Here is a 21,585-nt window from a genome sequence, read left to right as displayed (position 1 = left end):
GCTTTCTAATACTAAAAAAAATAGAGAATTCGATTTATCCCAACATTTTCAGTGACAATATTAGAATGAGGGTTCAATGACAAGTGCATTGTGGTAATGTTTCATGAAGCACAGCACATCTTTCCTTCAGGCTCCCACTGGGCTCGCAGCAGCAGCTGTGGAAGGTGCATCCAGTAGGGAAGGGCCCATCCCAACTTACTATCCCCACGTACCTCTGTGTCACAAGTGTCCTCACGACGGAGGAGAGCAGCTGCCCATCTTTGGACGACACCTGCATGACATACTGAGGGCAGCTGCTGGCTGGGGCACCGCTGCCACCAGGCAGGGCCTTGCCCTCAGGAGCCAGTGGGTGCTCTGGCGGGACTCCTGGTAGGTGACTGCAGCGGCTTGTCCTCATGGCGCTGGGCAGCGGGTCCCCATCTGGGCAAGAGGGAGAACAGGGTGGTGGTGTGGGGGGCAAAGGGCACATCAATCCCTGTCTGCTACCCCTGTGAGCAGAAACATTCCTAGCTTCCTGCCCCAGACTCCTGAAGCCCACTCGGCAGCTTAAAACATTATGTGACACTGAAAAACAGTCTGTCCATCTCAGACACAGCAAGACAGAGCTCTCTGCTGCTTTTTTTTTCCCTCTGCAGACTCCTAAGGTCACAAGTGATAAATGCAAAGACTGAACCATTTGTCACTCCCCCTCCTTTGAAATGTTTCAAAGGACTATACAATCTTTTTTTTGTGCCCTTTTTAGTTTGTCATAGGTTTGAAAAGAGATGTTGGAATTTTCTTTTTTTTTCCCTAGGGTCCGGTCCCCATGTCCTCCTCCCACCCCTGCCATCTGTTTCTTCCAGGACGGGGGGGAGTCAGGGAGGGGATGGGAGCAGAGCAGGGCCGCACGTGCGGGACAGCACAGGGGCGCGGAGAAGGGGAGGGCTCACGGGAAAGCACGGTGACCGCAGGGTCAGCTGGGAACTCCTTTGTTCAAGGGCTTTTGGGGTTTGGTCTGGGACCGGACAGAGCAGGAGCCCAGTTTTTGGCCGCCTCGTTCTCTTTTCCCGAGAGGAAGTTTTTCCGCACGGGGCACCTCGCAGGGAACGGCAGAGAGAGAGGGAGACTGACCCATCTCCGAGCGAGGTATTCTGCTTTCAAGACTGCCTGTGGGAAAAAGGACTCCTTCATTCCTGACTGCCAGTGCACAGAGCTGCGAGCAGCTATAGTCCTGCATTTCCCCCCAGCCACCCCCACCCCCCCCCGAGTTGCCGCGGCTTTCTCCCTCCCACCTCGGGAACTGGGACTTTGTTTTTGATTGCACCATTTGTCGTTTATTCAGATTTTGTTAATAAAATTTGTTTCTTTTTTCCTCTTCCGCACTTCCATCCGAAGTCTCTTAATTTTTAAGTTGTAATCTTGTTAAACTAGGACACAGTTTAAAGGCTGCCACAGTCTGCCAACAGGAAGAGTTATGTATTGGAGGACAGAATGGCTGATGCGCTTCAGATCCTCTCTGAAAACACGCCACTGCTGCTTAGTGTCTTCTATCACCAGCCCACAGCAGAGCGCAGACCTGGCAATTATTTCTGTGTAGGGCTTTAGTCACACAGACGTGCTTAATAACAGCCTGAACGCAGTGGTAATTTACACCACAAGGTGAGGTAGAAATCACAGCTAGCTAGTTTGTTTCTTCTCTGCTTTGCTCTTTAACATGTGTTTTGTATGGCACTTTCAGCTGTGGTAATTGGAAAGGAAGGGTTATGCTGGTCACAAAGAGCCTGGGAGTGTAAATTCCTGATACCTTGGTAGGATGTTCCTGGCTAGGTGAGGGGAAGCTGCATGGTTCCACAGGCAGTGTGCCTGCAGGATTCCTCTTCAGGTCAGCATTTGTACAGGGTGGGTTAATCCCTCTGCAAAAGGGAGGAAAAGACTTCCTAGCATGCCTTGAGACACTTGGCTACAGTCACATGTAAACTTTGCAAGTTACAACTAGATATTCATATGTTGCACAGAGTTTAACCCTCAAAAAACCGCATTTTGCATCAAATACCACAGTCACACCACAGTGTAGTACCAGCACTGTAGTTGAGAACTAAACATTAATGAACTCCTTTAAACAGTAGTATTTCTCTGGGGCTTAAAAGAAGCCTTGTAATTTGACTTCATTGGATTTGAGTAATAGTGCTAACCTTCAGAAGTTCCCTGCATGAAAGTTTCTGGCAGTAAGATTTTGTAGGACTGATGTGGGTACTGGCTCAGTTGTACCATGCAAATTTTCACACAGGGACTCATATTCTTAGAAAGGCATCTAAAATGGGAAAATGCTTGGCAAAGTGTTTGTTTTACAGGATTATTTTAGCTATTTTCAAACCACGCATACCCCAGAAAGTGAACTGAGACCCCTGATGAGGATACAGCATCCAGAGAATGGGGAAGGAAATCAGACTCCAGGCCTCATTTACAATGAAAAAGAAGCAAATGGCTGATTTCAAAACCATTATCATATAAAAGACTCAGACTTTTTAAAGGGAATAAGAGCCAGGGACTTTCCAAGTAGACCATAATATTCAGCAACATTTTAGTTTTAAAATCCATGCTGAGACTGTTTGACAAGAATATTCAGCAGTTAAGTAGCTGCTTCATTAAACTTAAAAAGCCTAAGAAGTATCATGCTTACAGACCCGTGCTACGGAATTATATATGTCTTTTCTGATTGCTTCACTGACCTCATTAAGTACAACAGCAGGTTTATAATTTTGTATAAAGTGATCATCCAAGCCTTTACAAACACATCCATCAATCATTTGCTGAGTTTAAGCACTTGCTGAAGCATCAGAAGAGCAACTAAATGCAAAGCTTTAAAGCACATGAGAAATAATGTAGCTATATCTCAGCAAGGATGTTAATTCAAACTTCTGCATGCAATAATGCATCTGATATCCCACGTTTGCAAAGCAAATACGCATAAACACTTTCTACTTTATTCTTTTTTTAAAAGAAATTTAGAAGTTACAACATATTTTTCTGATTTCAGAAGAACTATTTTCACACTAAATCAGTGTGTGTCCCTGAAAAGTAATACAATTATAGAATTAAATAATATGTACTTAAATACCAAAGCCCATGATAAATTATGAAAATTAATTGTACTGAGAAGTACAGAGATCCTAAACAAATCTGAAGCCAAAGCTGTCATTAAGTAGCTGTAAATTTTAACTGCCACTATACCCCAACATCAGTATTTACCCATGTGTATGTATTATGTTCTGTCAAAATGCTTTGCACCTGAAAGAGGTGGAAATCTGTCAAAAATACTGTAATAGGAGAGAGCAAAAAAAAGAAGAAAACCAGGAAGATGTGTTTAGTAGTATTTATGAAGTGATACAATATTTAATTGGGGAAGCCAGAATACCAATATTTATTTCAGATGCCAGAAAATTAAAAGAAAAGTGGCTGGATTTGGTATGATGAATGAATATTTGAAGAAATCTAGTAATTAGCTCTTTTTGTTTCTTTTCTGTGTCACTACACCCACTCATTTTGCACATCTCTTTCTACACAAAATCTAAGATTACCCTACTACTGTAATATTTAAATCAGATCTTTCCCTGTTCTTGTTTTTCTGTTTTGCCTTTGGTACTAGTCTCTGACATCCTCTTCTCACTTCCATGACACAAGATTTACGGTCTTAAGCTCTGCCAGGGGAAATTTAGGTTGGATATTAGGAAGAAATTTTTTACAGAGAGAGTAATCAGGCATTGGAATGGGCTGCCCACAGAGATGGTGGATTCACCGTCCCTGGAGGTTTTTAAGATGAGACTGGATGTGGCACTTAGTGCCATGGTCTAGTAACCATGGCAGTGTTGGATCAAGGGTTGGACTTGATGATCTCAGCGGTCTTTTCCAGCCCAGCTGATTCTGTGATTCTATGATTCTATGATTTTCTTCTGGGTGTTGAAAAATTCTCTCTTTTAGAGTGACTCTCCAATTTCAGCTCTTCCAACAATATGAAGCACATCCATCTTCCAACTATCTGCACTTTGCATGATCCTTAAAGAAAAATTACTATGCACAAAAGACCCATTAAACTACTGTTAAGGGTTTAGTTACAGCAGGACAGGAGGCAGGACTGGTTGGAAAACCTTTCAGAAGTTAAACACTTAGGCAGATAAGCTAATTGTGACTAAGGCACATCCCACTGCAAGTGCATTAAGATGCTCCAGAGACTAAAACATGCATTGCAGTGACTAGATGACTTGCTGTGTGGTCACTCAGCTTCCCCTTCCCATTGGAAAATGCAAAAGAAGAACCAAAAGTCTCAACTCCAGAGTACCGTGAAACTTCCTAGTTTTTTACCTACTAGGAAATTGTAGGAGGCGTGTCCAAAGGTACAGGAGACGTACTGGGGCAGAAAAGCCCAAGGGAGCATGCGCCTAGATGGACAACCCCATTGGTTACAAGGTCACATGGTTTTAGGGGATAAAAGGGAGTGCGAAGTTTGAATACAGTCTCTTTGATTTCCACCTCACGAAGAGCGGACTGCATTCTTTATCATATAAAGACCCCGCTGCTACAGGAAATGAAGTACTGTGAAGATGGGACAGACAGAACCTTTCTAAAGGAGCAGGAATCCCCAGGGCACCTGAAAATCCTATTTTAGTAACTCTGACAGACATGAAATTTTCTGTGCATCATGTCCAAGACACTCATAATGGGATTGTTTTAAATATTTCTTGACTCTTTGCTCCACAATCCACCACGAAGAGCTTCAAGGATCCCCTCCTGGTTTCAATCACACTGGAGCTACTGAGTAAAGGAACTAGTGGAGTAACTGGCAGTTCCAGTTGTAGCCCTGGATGCTGTTCACCAACGTGGGGGATAGATCCATAATTTTTTTCAGATTTTTCAGTTTCTTAAAAATCAGCTGGTAACTATCAGCTGATCATTGCAACTTAGGAACCCTGTACCATGGGAGATGCCTGAAGAGCAGGCACAACCTGGGATCTTGAGCTGCTGCCCCTGTCCCCTCTGGCACTCATAGCCATGTCCTGTCCTGTCTGCATTCGCTTCCCCAAGACACCCAACTCATCAGCAACTTGTACTTTTTTATCTGGACTCAGCTCCAGTTCTGTTGCACGATCCTGTGTGTGTCTGTACCAGGGTTGTCCTTTGAAGTAAGAATAACAGCTAAGGCCAGAACTCCTAATGGGAAATTCCTAGCATCTAAGGATCAGAGCAATTAGTACATTTGCTCTGGCTTGCTAAAAAATAAAGAAAATAAAAAGGTGCAGTAACTCTGAGTAAAAAAATATCTTAAGTCCACAGGATGTGCACCTAAAGACCCCTAAGTCCTCCAAAGCAAGAAATTAATTCCTGCAACTTGAGAAGATGAATTCCTGTATCTGACAGTAACATGTGGCTTAGTATATACAAGACATGTAAGATGCTGCTTAACCTGTTCATTATGGAGGTGTAAAGCCCTCACTGGCATTAAGCCATCAGTGACAGAGGCAGCACCAGGACAGAGTAGTTCTCGAACATGGTGACAGGTGGAAGAGGCTGGAGAAAATTTTTGTTAAGGATCCATATAACCTGGTCAACAGCATTCATTCTGCAACAATTACACCACCACAATCTCCCAAGGAGCTATGAGAGACAACCAAAGAGGAAAATGTAGTAATTGTTCACCAATTGAGCAGGAGACATTTCACATTAAAGCACTTCAACATATAGAAAGTAGCACAAATCTCACTGATATTAAGTAATTTTACTCTGTTTCAGCCCATATTTTATTAATTTTTCATGCTGTAGGTAGCATTTTCTATTCAAGTAGTGTCACTGCAGAGAGCTCCAGGACCTTTTAAAAACTACTACGCAGTAGGCTGCATGCAAAGTGCAATTTTATAAACAAGCACATCAAAGAACTGAGTGCTAGCACAAAGCAGTTTAGCATGAACAGTCCCATGCTGGTTTAAAGGTAAACCAGCAGGGGAAAATGAACTCAACCCAAAAGAGAGTTTATAAGTCAGAATAACAATTTAATAAAATAATACAATAAGTACGATTATACAGACAAACAATTGGTTTTAACCCACAAAACCCAAATGTATAACGCAGCACCCTGGGGCATGAACAGAGTGGTGTTCTTTGGGCCCCCTGAGTCCAAAGTAAAGGGAGAGGGGGAAAACCTGTTGGTGAGAGTATCGATGGAAGGGAACGGACAGATGCTCTCAGACCAATATGATCAAGCAATATGTCGTCTTTATTAGAAGAAAGACAGATTATATAGTGCTCATGATGCTTAGTTTCTTGTTCACACTACATTGGTTACATAAGGAAAACATGTTCTGCTGTCCACTGTTAATTGGACCACAACAGGTGGTCATAGGAGATGAGAACACCTTATTCACTTTGCCAAAACTCCTCCTTGGCATCTGGCATGAATCCACCTTTGTCCTAACTTCAGGCCCTGTAGCCATCTTAGTGGCGCAGTAATTTTTACTATCAGCATTCAGCTATGCCAAGGTAATACACACAGAAACGCAAAGAAATTGTTCACACAATTTCTATGTTACGACATGAGAGTGCTGTTGCAGTCTGGTCAAGAGTGGTGATTGCAGTCCGGTCGAGAGTGAAGGTTGCAGTCTGGTTGAGAGCGGTGATCTGCAGTCTTCCTCTGGATCCCACGAGTGGTTAAAAAAGTCCCAAGACTCCAAGATTATATATCCTCCAGTTCAGGTAGGAATGCCCAGTACCTCCCTCAGGGTGGGGGGTTCCTCAATGGGCATGAGGACAAAAACACCCTTCTATCTCACAGGCCTCTTAACACCCAGTTTATAGCCTGAGGAGTCAGGCTGCTCTGGACAGAGGGTGCAAATAGTCTATTGATAACAGTTTCTGGGAAATGGCATGGAAGGCTATAGAATACACAGTTTTGGGTTACAACCATCCAGTGATGAACTGGTCCCAGTTCTCCTAACTAGGACAAGTCCTTAAGAGTCTGCCTATGCATTTAAAACTTCACTGCCCATCCATAAATCAATGGGGTTTTGCTACGTACTGAACTTAAACCACTTCACCATGAGCGCAATCAACTACATATTTGGCACTGTGGACTTGAATAAATTGCTTTATATGTCTGCACAGCCACTAACTTGGGTAATTTCCTTAGATTTTTTTTTCTTTTTTTTTTTTTGGTTGTTGTAATGAAAGATGCCACATGATACATACCATAAGTAGTTGTGGTCATAGCAATTTAGTCTTGCATTAATAAGAAAAAAGAGAGGATATAAATATGGCTTACTTACAACTTATCTGGAAATAGTAATGATAGTTTCTTTCAAAGTACAAGGAAACACATACCTTTTCTTTTCTAGTATTGGACTTTTCTAGTAGAAATGTATTCCCTCACAGAAGTTGGAATGCAAGACAGTGGATTCCCCCCACCCCTGAGTTGAAAAAGCTGGTGCAAGGTTCTCTGCAGCAACGTGAGCTGCAGAAAACCAGTCTTTCCACAACTTCCCTTTGCATACATGGGTTACATGCGTCTACAGAAACTGGTAGAACATAGGCATGAATAAAACAGCCTAATGTGCTTTACTGCACCCTTACTAAACATAATCGTAGATGAGTGTTTCTTATATGCTGGCTTCCAAACACTGAGTGACATCCTGTGCACTGTGCCCAAATGCCTTAGGTAAGAAGGACAGGAGTGTGAGTGGTAAAGGTTACCCTGTATAAGGTGGTACTAAAGAGACACTGTTCCAAAATAAGTGTCCTCAGTGAAGAATGATGTAGTAGTTTTGCTGAAACCTGGAGTGGAGGAGTCAAAATTATTAAGAATTTTCCATCTTCTTTACCCAATCTCCATTAGTCCATTTGTCACTACATAACATCTCTTTACTAGGCTTCCTCAGCTGAGAAAGCTGGAGGCCAAGGCTTGTTTGCACCTGTGTCTGGGCAACTACACCACTCATGCAGAATCCTTGCAAATGGAGGAAGGTGCTCACCCTAACATGTTCCTAAATTCCCATTTTCCCACTGCCACATCCACCTGAGAACCCCACTGCCTTCTTTCCCCACTCCTGCCCACAAACTTCCTGCTTATTCTGGCCCCATTTATTGGCCAGTTTTGGGGGACAATGGGACAAAGCTTCCCCCAGACAGGTTCCTTCCCTCCTGCCAGCCTGACAGTGGCTGTACCTGGGGAGTCACACCAACCCTCCACAGGCTGCAGCCACAAGGGCGTGAGTTAACCTGCCAGCAGAAACCCAAAGCTGCCTTTGTTAAAAGACCAAGTCTAAGGCCATAAAATGATCATTACTGCCAGAATTACGCTAAGTGCTGGGATAGTGCTGTCCATTTCTTTTCATTGGTGAGTATGAACTTGGAAGTCCGCCTTCCCACAAAACCAGTGTGGTTCCCAAAGTCTGACCCAGAATGAATCTGAAGGGTGGCTTCCCCCACAGGGGTGTGGGGTTGGCATTGCCCTGAATTACTGTTTCCTAGTAATTCATTTATGTCTTGTGTCATCCCAGGATGTGGCTTAAACCACAGTGTTTTCACCTTTAAGCACCAAAATGCAGTGAATGAATTAGTATCTACTTATATGCTGAAAGTTTGTAAGTTAAAAGGCCCAGAAGCTTGTTTTTTTACATTAGAAGGTTCTAGATTCTCTAAATTAGGTCACATTATACAGATGAGACAAGCAGATTTTGTAACCAAATGCCAGATATGCATATTTACTTCCTGGCCTAAAACTTGTAAGATGAGAATTTAATCTGTTCTCAACAAGTGCTGAAGGACAAGGAATCCCATGTCAAGTCCCTTAAAGCCAGGATTCAACTCTAATCATCAAGCACTTTGTTCTGAAGAGAACATTCTGAAAGAACATGCAAAAATAACTCTTCCCATTTCCACTGCAAGGCTGAAAGGAGGGCTGCAAACATCATATGAATTATTGCCCTGTCCCACATAATAAACCTCTAACTCTTCTTCATTTCCTACTCACATCAGCTGAATTCAAATGATTCTTCCTGACCAGGTAAAGTCAAGCTAAAAATGACTTGCTTAAACTGCAAAAGGTGTAAAATACTGCTTAGCTTCATTCCTGGGGTTTAGTAATGAATTCTCATTCATGTAAAGCTTGTACAAATTAATCCTTTGACAAATGGGATCGGTTTTTTAGCCTGTGGTTTTTCATGGCTCACAGTGGTAAAGTCTGCATAGATTTTTAGTGGGACTGTGACAAAGCAACTTGTCTGTACAGGAGCTTGAATGACAGAGGACATGAGGAGTGCTGGCTGGTGATGGGGGCAAGAGCCTGAGAACTGCAGGGCAAAAAGAGCCAGCAAAAAGCAAAATATTTTTAATTATTAATGGTGGACACTCGAAGAAATGTGGCCACAGTATTTCCACAGACAGCTCGACTGAAATGCTAATTCTTTTGTTCATCATTACTAAGTCAATTATTTGCACACTTTTAGAATATTTGATTCTTTGAGCTCTTGCAGTCGATACTGCACACAAATATGATCTTATTACAATTATCATGTTTATACTTTTCACTGTTGATGGAAAAGCAGGTCAATGTATGAAAGTTAGAAAAGATATTAGACCCCCTTTCAAATTAAAAGTAGAAAAGTAGAAAGTAGAAAATTGAAAACACTTCTCTTTTTGACAGCTCTATATTTTCATTCTAGAGTTTAGCAATATTGCCTACATCAGTCTTGCATTTGATAACAAAAACTTCCATTAGAAGCTCAATGAATATAAATTCTCCTTATTATTTCAGTTTTGAACCAGAAACAAAGATTATTATCACAACCTGAATACCTTTGTTTTAATGCATTGAAATTTAACCTGAAATCAGTCAGATTGCTTCATATTAATTTATTTTTTCTTAGTCTTAATCTGCTTAAAAATTTAATATTAACATTTATTTCCTGTACAGAGCACTCCTTCCCTTTCTATGTGATGCATCCCAAGCATCTCACCCTGCAAAGCCTTTCAGGAGTGCTCTCTGCAAGGTACCTGCGTAAGTAGAAGCATCTTCTGGTACTTTGTATTGAAGCCTGAGTGTATCAAGTACAGTCAGAAGACTTCTATCTCTCCTTCTGATACAATGAGACTGAGAACTCCATGGGGTAGATTCAAGCCTAATGTTTTATTCAGCAATGAATCAGCTGATGGTAGTCCACAAATACATGAAACTACACTTGTATGTGATGCTTTGCAAAGCATGTCCCAAATAAACATATTTACATGTACAATATATGCTTTTGCTTATTCTAAAACTGTGTGACCACCTCATGTGTTTCTGAAGCTGCCATCTAACAATCTTCTTTCTCTTCACTAAAGAGAATTTACTTTGTATTATTTTATTTTGTGTTTTAGTTGGCAGTTGCTGAACTTTTGATGTCTACTGATGAGGGAATTTCTCTTCCAAAAATATTGTTTGAAAAAGAAGAAAACTTTTCAAAAAACAAAATGCATCAAAACGCAGGTCTATTCCTTTCCCTTTTCTCTTTTTACCCTTCAGACAAAAGCATTTGCCTTTACACAGGAAGATAAACTCTTTCTGTTCTCATATTAGTGTATTTCTCTTAGCTTGAGCAAAGTGCAAACTCCATGAGTTTCTACAATGTTTACATAAAGATTTCTCCCTGAACTTGAATTTGAGTTCTTGAACTCCAAGACTTGCACTTTAGTCCGCAGGTGACAAACACATGGGAATACTGTGAGTTAATTAAAACCAGTGATAACTCCCTACACTATCTAGTTTTACATGCATATATGATGTTTTATGTAAAACTATATGCTACAAGGACTGGAAAGTCCCATTCCTTATCCAGCATCAAGCACACCAAGAATGCTTTTAGTCATTGTCAAATGAACTTGGCCTTAGTCAAACAAATCAGAACTGACATGCAGACATGGAAAGAAAAAATAATTGCTGCAAAATAAAGCATATAAAATTCAATTTATTTTCGGTAACCTTCAAGCAAATTACCGAAATGCTGCACTTGTGAATGAGAACCACAATTCAAAATGGCAAAGACCAAATTGGACTGGACAACATTATTCTCCTTATCCAAATCCAAGAGAAATACCAACAAGAAAAACTACAAGATCTAGAAGTGAACTAGGTGTTAGCCTTAATAAAATGAAAAATAAAGGCAAGGGAAGTTTGGAGGGGGCGCTGATGTCAGTGGGGATGTTACTCTCTGTGTTACTGTGGCTTTTGCACTGAAATCAACCATGAGATGCAGAATTTCTTCCATACCCATGATACACTTGGTATAGGACTATTTTAACTTCGCAGTAGTATAATAACTACTGTCTAAGTTGCACCATTGCTGCCTCTTCCTTCAGGGGCGTCTAAGTTTTAGTTGGCTCCCCACCAAGTCCCAGACCCAACACCGAAATACCCCCAGCTCAGTGCTAAGGAAAAAAACTATGAAAAATCCAAACTAGCCAAACTTATATGAAAATAAATGTATTTATGACATATACAGCTATGTACAGTTGAAATACCATGCACAACTCCAAGGGAAAAGGGAAAGGGAAAGGGGAAGGAAAAAAAAAGGAACAAAACCAAAATAAAATATACATGATCAATAGCCCAAGATCTAGCAACTAAAAGAATTAGCAAAAGAATATCTTACTACTCTCCTTGGGACAACAGAAAGTTGCTCTGGAACGATCACTGGCAGCCTCCGCCTCCCAAGGTTGGCAAGGCCTTACCAGGCCTCACTCTCCAACACAGCAGACTTAATAGCAGGGAGTCCGCACCTCCAAAGCCACCGGAAGGAAAGAGAGCGAAGACCTCTCCTCCTTTCTTCTTATACTCCTGGCTTACGTAAAAATCGTACGGAATACTGGATAATATGGGCACTTCCTTGGTTACAAACTGGTCACCAAGGAAGGCCTAGACCAAACTACTACAAGGGGCTACATGTACAGCACAGTTTACCTGATATAGCTCTCTCAATTGGCGAAATTCCTTGCTAGCCATTGTAGCCTGATTTTGGTCCCCTGTCATTAAGTTAACACTGGTTGTGATCTCCATCGAATGTTTCCTAGAGCTGCAGAAATTTTCAGTGCGCTATTACTAGTCTAGAAAATTGCACCCAGTGGTAGCAAGTCCCAGATCCTTGAGCAAAATTTGTTTCTTAACTTCCTGACAGAGTAATATAATAAGTAAGTAATGTTACTTCTGAAGAGTAATATAAGAAATGTGCTGTTGCTAATTATGAATGCCTTGAAACAACTCTTTCAATGTGTCTTGGATCAGGCTTCATGCTCATACTTCACAGGGATACACTACAGTTTACAATCATGAAATAATTTACTTACATTACTTTGGCCAGAACACAGTTAAAAAATCAACACGTACCCATATCTAAAGGGACAACATTCATCTATGCACAGCAAATATTCAGCCCCACAACCAATATATACTGCATATTAATTCCTTTTGGTGCCTCCTCTGGATTTGCTCCAGCAGCTCCATGTCCTTGCTGTGCTGGGCCCTCAGGGCTGGAGGCAGCTCTGCAGGTGGAGTCTCACCTGAGGAGGTAGAGGGGCAGAATTCCCCCCTGCCCTGCTGCCCACACTGAGGGATCAGCCCAGGGCATGGGGGGTTTCTGTGCTGGGCCATGTCCAGCCTCTCCCCCACCAGTGCCCCCAAGTCCTTCTCCCCAGGGCAGCTCATCCCCAGCCTGGACTGATCCCAGGGATTGCCCTGAACACCAGGGCCAAGTCCCACTGGGTCTGAAAATGTGATGATTGTGATATTCCTCCAGCCACACTTTTAAACCAGAATCATATTGTAAATTCACTTACGTCTCATCAAAACATTTTCACACATTTATACCACTTTGCATATCATAAAGCATCACTGATGGCACAGAAAGCATCCAGGAACATAGAAACACTAGAACTTGGCTGAGCATACTGACTCCATTGCAGATGAATCTATATGAAATTAATTGTTGCCAAAGGGCAAAATAACTAAAGAGCTCCAAGTTTTTACCTTGGGGGCTGCAAAATTCTGGGGTTTCTGGAGGTGTTGTGAACAGCCAGAAGCAGAAACTAAGATAAAGTAATTATTTGCCTTTAGCAATGCCTTTTGCCAACCTACTTCTCCCTCCAAAACATTATAAAATCTTAGAAAACAAGCAATTAAAGATTCTGTAGTTCCCAAGAGGGACAAGACTTGCCCTCCTGGCATTGCTTTACCTGAAATGTAAAGTTTGAGGATCTGGCTTCAAAGGGGTCCCGTAAAACTAGACACTATTTAGTAGAATAAACAAGCACACCACATTTTCTATGCAGAGCACCTTCCTTGGTTCACTTAATGCTCAGGCTTAAGCTTTTAAAGCACACTTAATGGTAATCCAAACATGGTGAGGAGACATACAAGATCAAATGACTAGTTCCCAATTCTATCTGCTTATTTAGTACATGATGAGCACTGAACTCTGCTTTGAGTGACAGAGAAAAGACGACGTTTCTCATCCCAGGAGGCTTCTATGCAGAGATGTCTCAAACTCAGTAGTAAATTGAGTATACAGATGATTCTGCTGGTTCTGGCAACTGGAAAAAAGCAGAGCGATTATTTTTAGCGTGGCACTTCATTATCAGTTTAATGGCCTCCCAAGGTTTAGTAGCCTGGCAGGAATTATACCCTGTTAGAGGGAAACACTGAAACAATTTTCCTCATTTGGTACTATGTCTCATAGCTTTTCCCTATTGCTAGAAAGATCATTTTTCACCCTGTAAGTTGTATGAGTCAATCATTTTTTGTTTTATGTTAGACTATCTCCATCACTTTTACCTTTCTTGCCATTGACTAGAGTATTTTTGAGTGGTTGCTTCTGGGTCTCAATTTTTTTTCCATAAATATTTTATAATAATATTGATACTGAAGTCAAAAAACAGATCACTTTATGTGAGTCTTGGTGAATTTTTGTCTCATCATTTTGAGACTGCTGCATTGCCAAAGGTTAATTACATTCTTCATACCATCTAGGCATTGTTCTCAGTAGTAATAATTGTCCTTAAATTTGTTCAATTTTTCATCAAATGAATGCTCAATGTTTTTGTTAGAAAGATTTCATCCTCCAACAACTTTCTTTCCTTTCTGACTCCTAATTTATCTCTTACCAGAGTTACAGAAACAGAATGACTTCCTGATATCACATCATTCTAAAAATATATATATTAATGCTCTTGACGTGCTTTTCTATGTAATATCCTCCAGATGTACAGTATATTTGTAGCCCTAGTGTGGAACACTGCAACAAAAGAGTGAGAAAAATGAATTGCAAGTAATCCAAAGCCTTGTTCCAACCCCTCCTCAGCTCTTCTCCAAAGCTGAACAGTCCCATCCTTGCAATAACTAAAACACATATATGCCTCTAATGTTTGTGAGATCTGGCCTTTCTGAGAGTCAGTATCTGCTTCAAGCACATTACATTCCCAGCTGCTGATACATCCAATGGATGAATTAATTATGGATAAGTATTTGTGACCAAGTGTTCCCAGAAACTCAGATTTATCTATCTCATTGCATAGAGCCATCAGCTCACAACAGCCAAGCAGACCTGAAAAAAATTAAAACAGAGACAGGAAATTGACTGTTTCAGCCCCAAAATACTGAACAAGCTTGGTCCCTACCAGACCCACTGTGGAGGATGGTTAGGCCGCGGGCAGCTTTGACCTTGAGATACAGCTGTAGCCTGGCAAAAGAATAAGTAAAACATCATTAAGGAAGAAAGTGTGAGAAAAAGAAGAAAAACAGCTGCAGATAGAGGAATGTGTTTGGACATGAGAAGAGATACTGGCGACCTGTCAGGACAGGAGATGGGACACGTGCACAGAAGCTAGAAACCAATTAGAGATGAGATACAGGTGTGTGGACAGAGGAGATGTGGATAAAAAGAACAAGTTTGTTTATAATAAAATCCTTGCCTGCCAACTTGCTGTCTGAGTGCATCTTTGTCCATCATCAACCCACCCACTCAGGTGTCTTGTCAAAAGCAAAACAACAGGAGCCTGATGCTTAACAAAGACAACTAACTACAGGGCAGCGTAGGAGATGAGGGAGTCCAAATTTCACTTGTTTATTTTTGTGTGTGAGTGTGCAAATGGAAGGTGGCAACTGAATCATTGCCATTTGTGTCTTCAGGGAGGAAAAAAACATACCTGCTCATACACCTGACCATGCTGTGCTCTCCTAAGAAGAGCTTGCCAAGCCACTCTCCATCATTTACAAACAGTACTGGCTCACCGGGGAAGTCCCAAATGATGGGAAGTTGGGGAATGTCACACTGACCCACAAAAAGGGCTACAAGGAGGACCCAGGAAACTACATGCCTGTCAGTCTGACCTCAGTGCCTGGCAAGGTTATGGAGCAGATCATCCTAAGTGCAATCACACAATACCTACAGGATGGACAAGGAATCAGACTCAGGCAGCACAGGTTTAGGAAGGGCAGGTCCTGTCTGACCACCCTGATCTCCTTTTATGGTCAGGTGACCCACCTGATGGATGCGGGGAAGGCTGTGGATGCGTCTACCTGGACTTCAGCAAAGCCTCTGACACCATCTCCCACAGCATTCTCCTGAAAAAGCTGCAGGCCATGGCTTGGACAGGGGCACTCTGGGCCCACAGAGTGAATGGTGCTGCATTCAGTTGGCAGCTGGTCACTGGCAGCTGGTGTCCCCCAGGGATCAGTCTTGGCCCAGTTCTATTGAATATCTTTACTGATGATCTGGATGAGGGGATTGAGTCCACCATTAGCAAATTTGCAGATGACACCAAGCTAGGAGGGAATGTCGATCAGCTGGAAGGCAGGAGGGCTCTGCAGAGGGACCTGGACAAGCTGGAGATATGGTCTGATTCCAATGGAATGAGGTTCAACAAGGCCAAGTGCTGGGTCCCGCACTTTGGCCACAACAACCCCCTGCAGTGCTACAGGCTGGGGACAGTGGTCGGAGAGCAGCCAGGCAGAAAGGGACCCGGGAGTTTGGATTGACAGGAAGCTGAACATGAGCCAGCAGTGTGCCCAGGTGGCCAAGAAGGCCAAGGGCATCCTGGCCTATATCAGGAACAGAGTAGCATGACCAGGGAAGGACCCTGTACTCAGCGCTGGTGAGGCCACACCTGGAGTGCTGTGTCCAGATCTGGGCCCCTCAGTTCAGGAAGGATATTGAGGTGCTGGAGCAGGTCCAGAGAAGAGCAACAAGGCTGGTGAAGGGACTTGAGCACAGGTCCTATGGGGAGAGGCTGAGGGAGCTGGGGCTGTTCAGCCTGGAGAAGAGGAGGCTCAGGGGAGATCTCATCACTCTCTACAACTCCCTGAAAGGAGGTTGTAGCCAGGTGGGGTTTGGTCTCTTCTCCCAAGCAAACAGCAGCAGGACAAGAGGGCATGGCCTTAAGCTCTGCTAGACGAAGTTTAGGTTGGATATTAGGAAGAAATTTTTTACAGAGAGAGTAATCAGGCATTGGAATGGGCTGCCCATGGAGGTGATTCACCGTCCCTGAAGGTTTTTAAGATGAGACTGGACGTGGCACTTAGTGCCATGGTCTAGTAACCACAGCAGTGTTGGATCAAGGGTTAGACTTGATGATCTCGGAGATCTTTTCCAATTTGGCTGATTCTATGATTCTCTGATACACAATGCGAACAAGCAAATGGGGAAGGTCTGCCAATCACAACTCAAATGACCCGGGATGAAGATATCCTTGTATCATTTGATTTTAACATGTTGACATTTATAAAATGTGGCAAAATTGAGCCACAGTCACTCTCATTTTTCATTATTCCACTTTTATTAATAGAAGCTTTTAAATCAAACTCTGTCTGAAACCTGTAAAATGAGTAAGAAAATGAACAAGTGGATGAGAGCATGAAATCAAGAAAGCCAGAGGAACATATGCACATATAAAACATTTAAAAGAACTGAGAGAGTTGCCTGTTAATTTCTAAACCCTAATGGCAGCAGACCAAGATTACTACAGTAACATCCAGTGAAGCACTTCCAGTTGTTCTTTTCTACTGTACTTTTTTTGTTTTGTATAAAATGCTGGCTGTTTATATGGGCAGCACCTGAATGACAGGCAGTCAAACAGCAGCTAGAAATTAACTCTCTGTTTTATGTTACAGCTGAAAGCCCACACCAGCCTTGTGGCTGCCAATTACTTCCAGCTCAAGATGTATCTGTAAAAGGAGGATTGCCACACCTCTGCAACACAACCCTATAGTCACAATTCCTGCACAACGAAGGTGGCTTACAGCCATGAAGTGAGATTTAAAGGCTTTATTATGGATGAGTTTCTGTTGTGCCATTGAAATACTTTGATCTGTTAGGTTTTAGAACATGTCTAAATTTAAAATAAGTTGCTGTAAGGGAAACTATGCTTTTATGTGGCAATTGAGCTGCATGGATTTGGAAGGTTACAGGCACAAGCAGAAGGACAGCAGGAATGGGAAGATTAGCTCCCACATTCATCTTCCTGCCCATCTTGGCATAGATGCATGCACTAAGTCAGAGAAACCACAGCTTCAGCAGTCATGAAAAAGAGGATGTGCAACTTGCTGGGAGGAGAAAAGAAAGAGATGGGATTCAATTTTTAGCTTCTGAAGGTCTGATCATCTTTAGGGACTGGTCCTAGAAAACAAAGCTGATTCTGTGTTTTACTAATACTCCTATTCACACTAAATTAATAACTCCTTCCGCTGCTGCACCAGTCTCCCTCACATATAACTTAAGAGCTCATACTACAAACTTATTTCCTGGGCATGCTTTAGAAAGAAGATATCATAAACAATACGCTTGGTGATGGTCACAAGTTTGTCACAAAATCATGCTCTCCTGAGGATCTCTGTAACAGTTCATAAGGTCTCCTGTGGGACCCACAGAAGTAATTTCATTCTGTTTCACAGAGACGTCAAGTGGAATCAGATCTTAAAGACTAAATTGGTGGTTCAAGCAGCCCAACAGATGAAGCTGTAAGCCTGTCCTCATATGAAGAGCTTAAACAAGGCCTGTATATTCACTAATTCCAGTTACAACCATGAAATGTTACACCCATCCTATTTTCAAGCATTTTAGAGATAAATGCATTTGATGCTTCTCATAAACAGCCTAGAGCAGATAAACAAACAACTAACACTGACCCTGTGTCAGATTTACAGTTTTTATTTTTTAAGTCCTCAGAAAACCAATTACCTAAACCATAAGTTATTTAGCAGACAACTAATCTTCCCAGTCTTCAGCCCAGTGGGGCTTGTAAAGCATCTGGATGAGTGGGACACAAGTATGATGGTGTGCCAGCCACAGAGAAAGTGCTTTCTGGTTTTGTCTCTCCAGTCCTGACAAAAGTCAACTGCCAAACTACACTGAGTACACCTCCACCAGTCAATAGGAACTGCTACTGGGATGTTATAGAAGAGCAGGGACCCACAGAAAATGCAGTTTGCATTTTCAAATGCCAACACTAATAAACACTCAGTGGGTCAGATCCCTCAATTTACACGATCAGTATTGTTCAACTCCAGCTGAGGGACATTTTCTTTGACTTAGAAAATAGAGGAGGGGAATTCCTAAAAGGCCTCAAAATGATGCCAAGGCAATGCCAAGACAAGTTCTGAAGCAGCGCACACACTGCTGGGAAGAACCACACAGATAAGAAAGGATTGCAGACTACTGTAGCTCCAATTCTGCCTCATGCTATTCATCCTCTCTTTATCTCAGGCTCTGTTGAGATAAAGCACAAGGAGAACTGGAACAACAGAGCTTTGTTTTGATGACAAAAAAAAAAGAGGAAGGTCTATTGCACTTCACCTGCAATCTAAAATCCTTGGATTATTTCATCTTCTTTTGTGTCACTGATGCTGACATAGGTCAGCACCTCACGCTGGCCATCCCAAAGCAGCAGTCCCCATTATGAGTGTGCAACTTATTAGGTGATAACTCTCTGAACTGCACATGGACCTGTAAGAATTCCAGCTCTACTAAAATAGTGAAATGGAGAGCTGAACAACTTATCCCCAGCTACTGCTCTCCCCAGATATTCCTACCTCACTGGCCATGCAGGTGTTTTGTTTCCCAGAACCAGGAATTAGCTGTTCATATTGCCCTGTGGTACTTGTTTTGGCACGAACCCAAGTACTCACACGTGTAGGTGCGGTAACTGAATTAGTTTATTAAGAATGGACAGCAGTATTTGTACAATGTTCAAACTGTACCACGTGATCTTTCAACCAATGACATTAGAGCACTTCACTGTGCATATGTCATAGAGTATCAAAGAACTGCAAGTCCAATAATGCTTTGCAGCACTTTTCCTGTAATATGAATCCCTACATTGTCCCTGCAGAGGGACTTCAGAGTGAAGCAAAAGGAATGATGAAGATGGTCTCAGTGAAAACTGGCAGCCACTACACAGTGCTATAACATCATCATTGGATAAAAGTTAAAATGTAGGATGAAATCCCACTGCAGGAGTGAAATATTTTTTCCACACACGCATTAGCTTTCTATAAACTACCAAAACTAAAATGCTTCAGACAGCCTAAACTTTACCAGCTTCACAATAGTATTTATTAATTTGTGTTTGTTGTCACACCCTAATAAATATCACAGTCAATAAAAGCTTTATGCCTGTTGCCTGTATCCTTTGGCTTACCTTCTGCAATGCTTGAATATTCATCATGACTGTCATCATTAAGACAGAAAGAAAAAGAGCTGTCTCTTGCTTATTTTTTCACCATGGGTATTTTTATGCAGAGATTTATCTACAAGTTTTATGTGTTAATTCTTTAATACTTGTCTAGTGGTCTTATGACTGATGCCGTGGGATTTAGGTGCTTCAAAAAAATCTCCGGAGCAGTTAATTAGGGGTGAGATAAGAAAGGGTTTATTACGCCAAGGCAAAGATGTTACAACGTGCGCACCCGCTGTGCCCCAGATGCTACATTTTATAATATCATCTATCCAATCCCAAATGTGTCCGCCCTGTGGCCTTTACTTCAATATCTTCATCTTCTTCAGAGCACAAAGGGTACATAGTTACCTAATTCTTGACTTCATTTTGTTATTCAGGCCCTGATATGTTGTTCTGCAAACAATCTAGGCCTTGCCTTGACAAAAGACTAAATATTTCTACTGGATTCAGGGGTAGGAGTGATACGGGGTACCTAGAACAGGGTAAGAGGGTTAAGGAATGTGTAAACAAGGGCGCTACAGGGAAAGGGACAAGGGAGATGCTGCTTTTAGAGTCTACTTATAAAACTTATAAGGCTTACAAATATTAGAAAAATAAAAAAAAACATTAGGGGCTTAAGGCATCATGACAGTTGTTCTATAATTGAGGCAGAATAATATAAATGTAATAGAATATCTAAAAAAGCATTGGACAACTGAATCTATTGGAACTCTATCCCAAACTCCCAAAAAGTGATCTGGTCATGGACATTTCTACGGTCATGAGCTTGAAAGTTGGGCCAAGTGATAGCAGTACCCATCTCCACTTCTACATTACACCAGGAAGGAAAGCACACCTTTTACTTGTTTTAAATATTCCTTCTAAAAAGATACCCGACATCTGAGCAGCAGCTTATCAAGGTCCTCTGGCAAGCTGCATGACCCACAGATTTACTTCATGGCTTTGACTATTTCCCTACACTCTAGCAATCCTCTGCCTTGCAGAGATTGCCCCAAGGCATAACATGTCTCCAAATCTCCCATAGAACAGCTAGCATAAAAAAAATCAGTAAAACTGAATGGAATTAAAAGAGCCCATCAGAATCAGAGTGCTCCATCCAACCATTGGGCTTCTCTACATGCAGCCATAATAGTTAGACAAGAATATTTCATTCTCAAAACTCAGCAGTTTTGTTACAAATCAAAACAGATTCATTCAATATAAAAAAGAAAAATAAAATTTTAAAAAAAGGGATGAAAAAAAGATGCTCACTCTGCTTCCACAGCTTTGTCCAAATACATGAACATGGAACACAGAAGAGTTCACATCATTATCCCAGAAGTGGTTTGTGGGTTTCAGAGTCATTCAGTCTAGTGCAGAAATAACCAGAGCAACGTTAAGTTGCTGGCAATTCCATGGGACAAGCACTGAGTATTCACAGCAGGAGCTGTGGGAAATGGCATGTGAACATGACATAACTGGGAAGACCATTACATAAGACACTCAGTGCATTATTTTGAAAAACAAATACGACAGTGAAAAGTTATGGATAAGCATAATGCATAATGACCCAATAACAGCACAGCTGATTTCTCTCTTGCACAAGTAGTCGAGCTTCTGCTTTGTTAGGAATGTTGATACATCTCGAGCTGTGCTAGGGGAGGTTTAGGTTGGACGTAAGGAGGAACTTCTTCACAGAAAGGGTGACAGTCCCACTGAAAGGGGCTTCTCAGGGAGGTGGTGGAGTCACCATCCCTGGAGGTGCTTAAGGAGAGACTGGACATGGCACTCAGTGCCATGGTGTGGTTGACAAGGTGGTGTTTGCTCACAGGTTGGAGTTGATGCCCTCAGAGCTCTTTTCCAACCTAATTGAGTCTGTGATTCTGT

General features: G+C 41.9%; 1 protein-coding gene across 4 annotated transcripts in view; it reads right to left on the bottom strand.

Moving 5' to 3' along the window:
• Positions 1-21,585, bottom strand: part of MARCHF3 (membrane associated ring-CH-type finger 3) — a 65,753-nt gene that overhangs the window by 19,739 nt on the left and 24,429 nt on the right. Inside the window, exons 2-3 of one of the 4 annotated variants that reach the window (XM_032675399.1) lie at positions 1,784-1,892; positions 213-420 (exon numbers count right to left, since the gene is read on the bottom strand). In XM_032675399.1, the coding sequence (XP_032531290.1) occupies positions 213-397 (185 nt within the window). In that variant the 5' untranslated portion in view covers positions 398-420; positions 1,784-1,892. Of the gene's footprint in view, positions 1-212; positions 1,160-1,783; positions 1,893-21,585 lie in introns of those variants that run through there. The other 3 variants (XM_032675400.1, XM_032675397.1, XM_032675398.1) reach the window with 3 other exon arrangements.

This window comes from Chiroxiphia lanceolata, chromosome Z (assembly GCF_009829145.1).
Source record: "Chiroxiphia lanceolata isolate bChiLan1 chromosome Z, bChiLan1.pri, whole genome shotgun sequence".
Classification (NCBI taxonomy): domain Eukaryota; kingdom Metazoa; phylum Chordata; class Aves; order Passeriformes; family Pipridae; genus Chiroxiphia; species Chiroxiphia lanceolata.
Note: the sequence above shows the minus strand (reverse complement) of the source record. Positions and strands in the feature narration are given on the sequence as shown.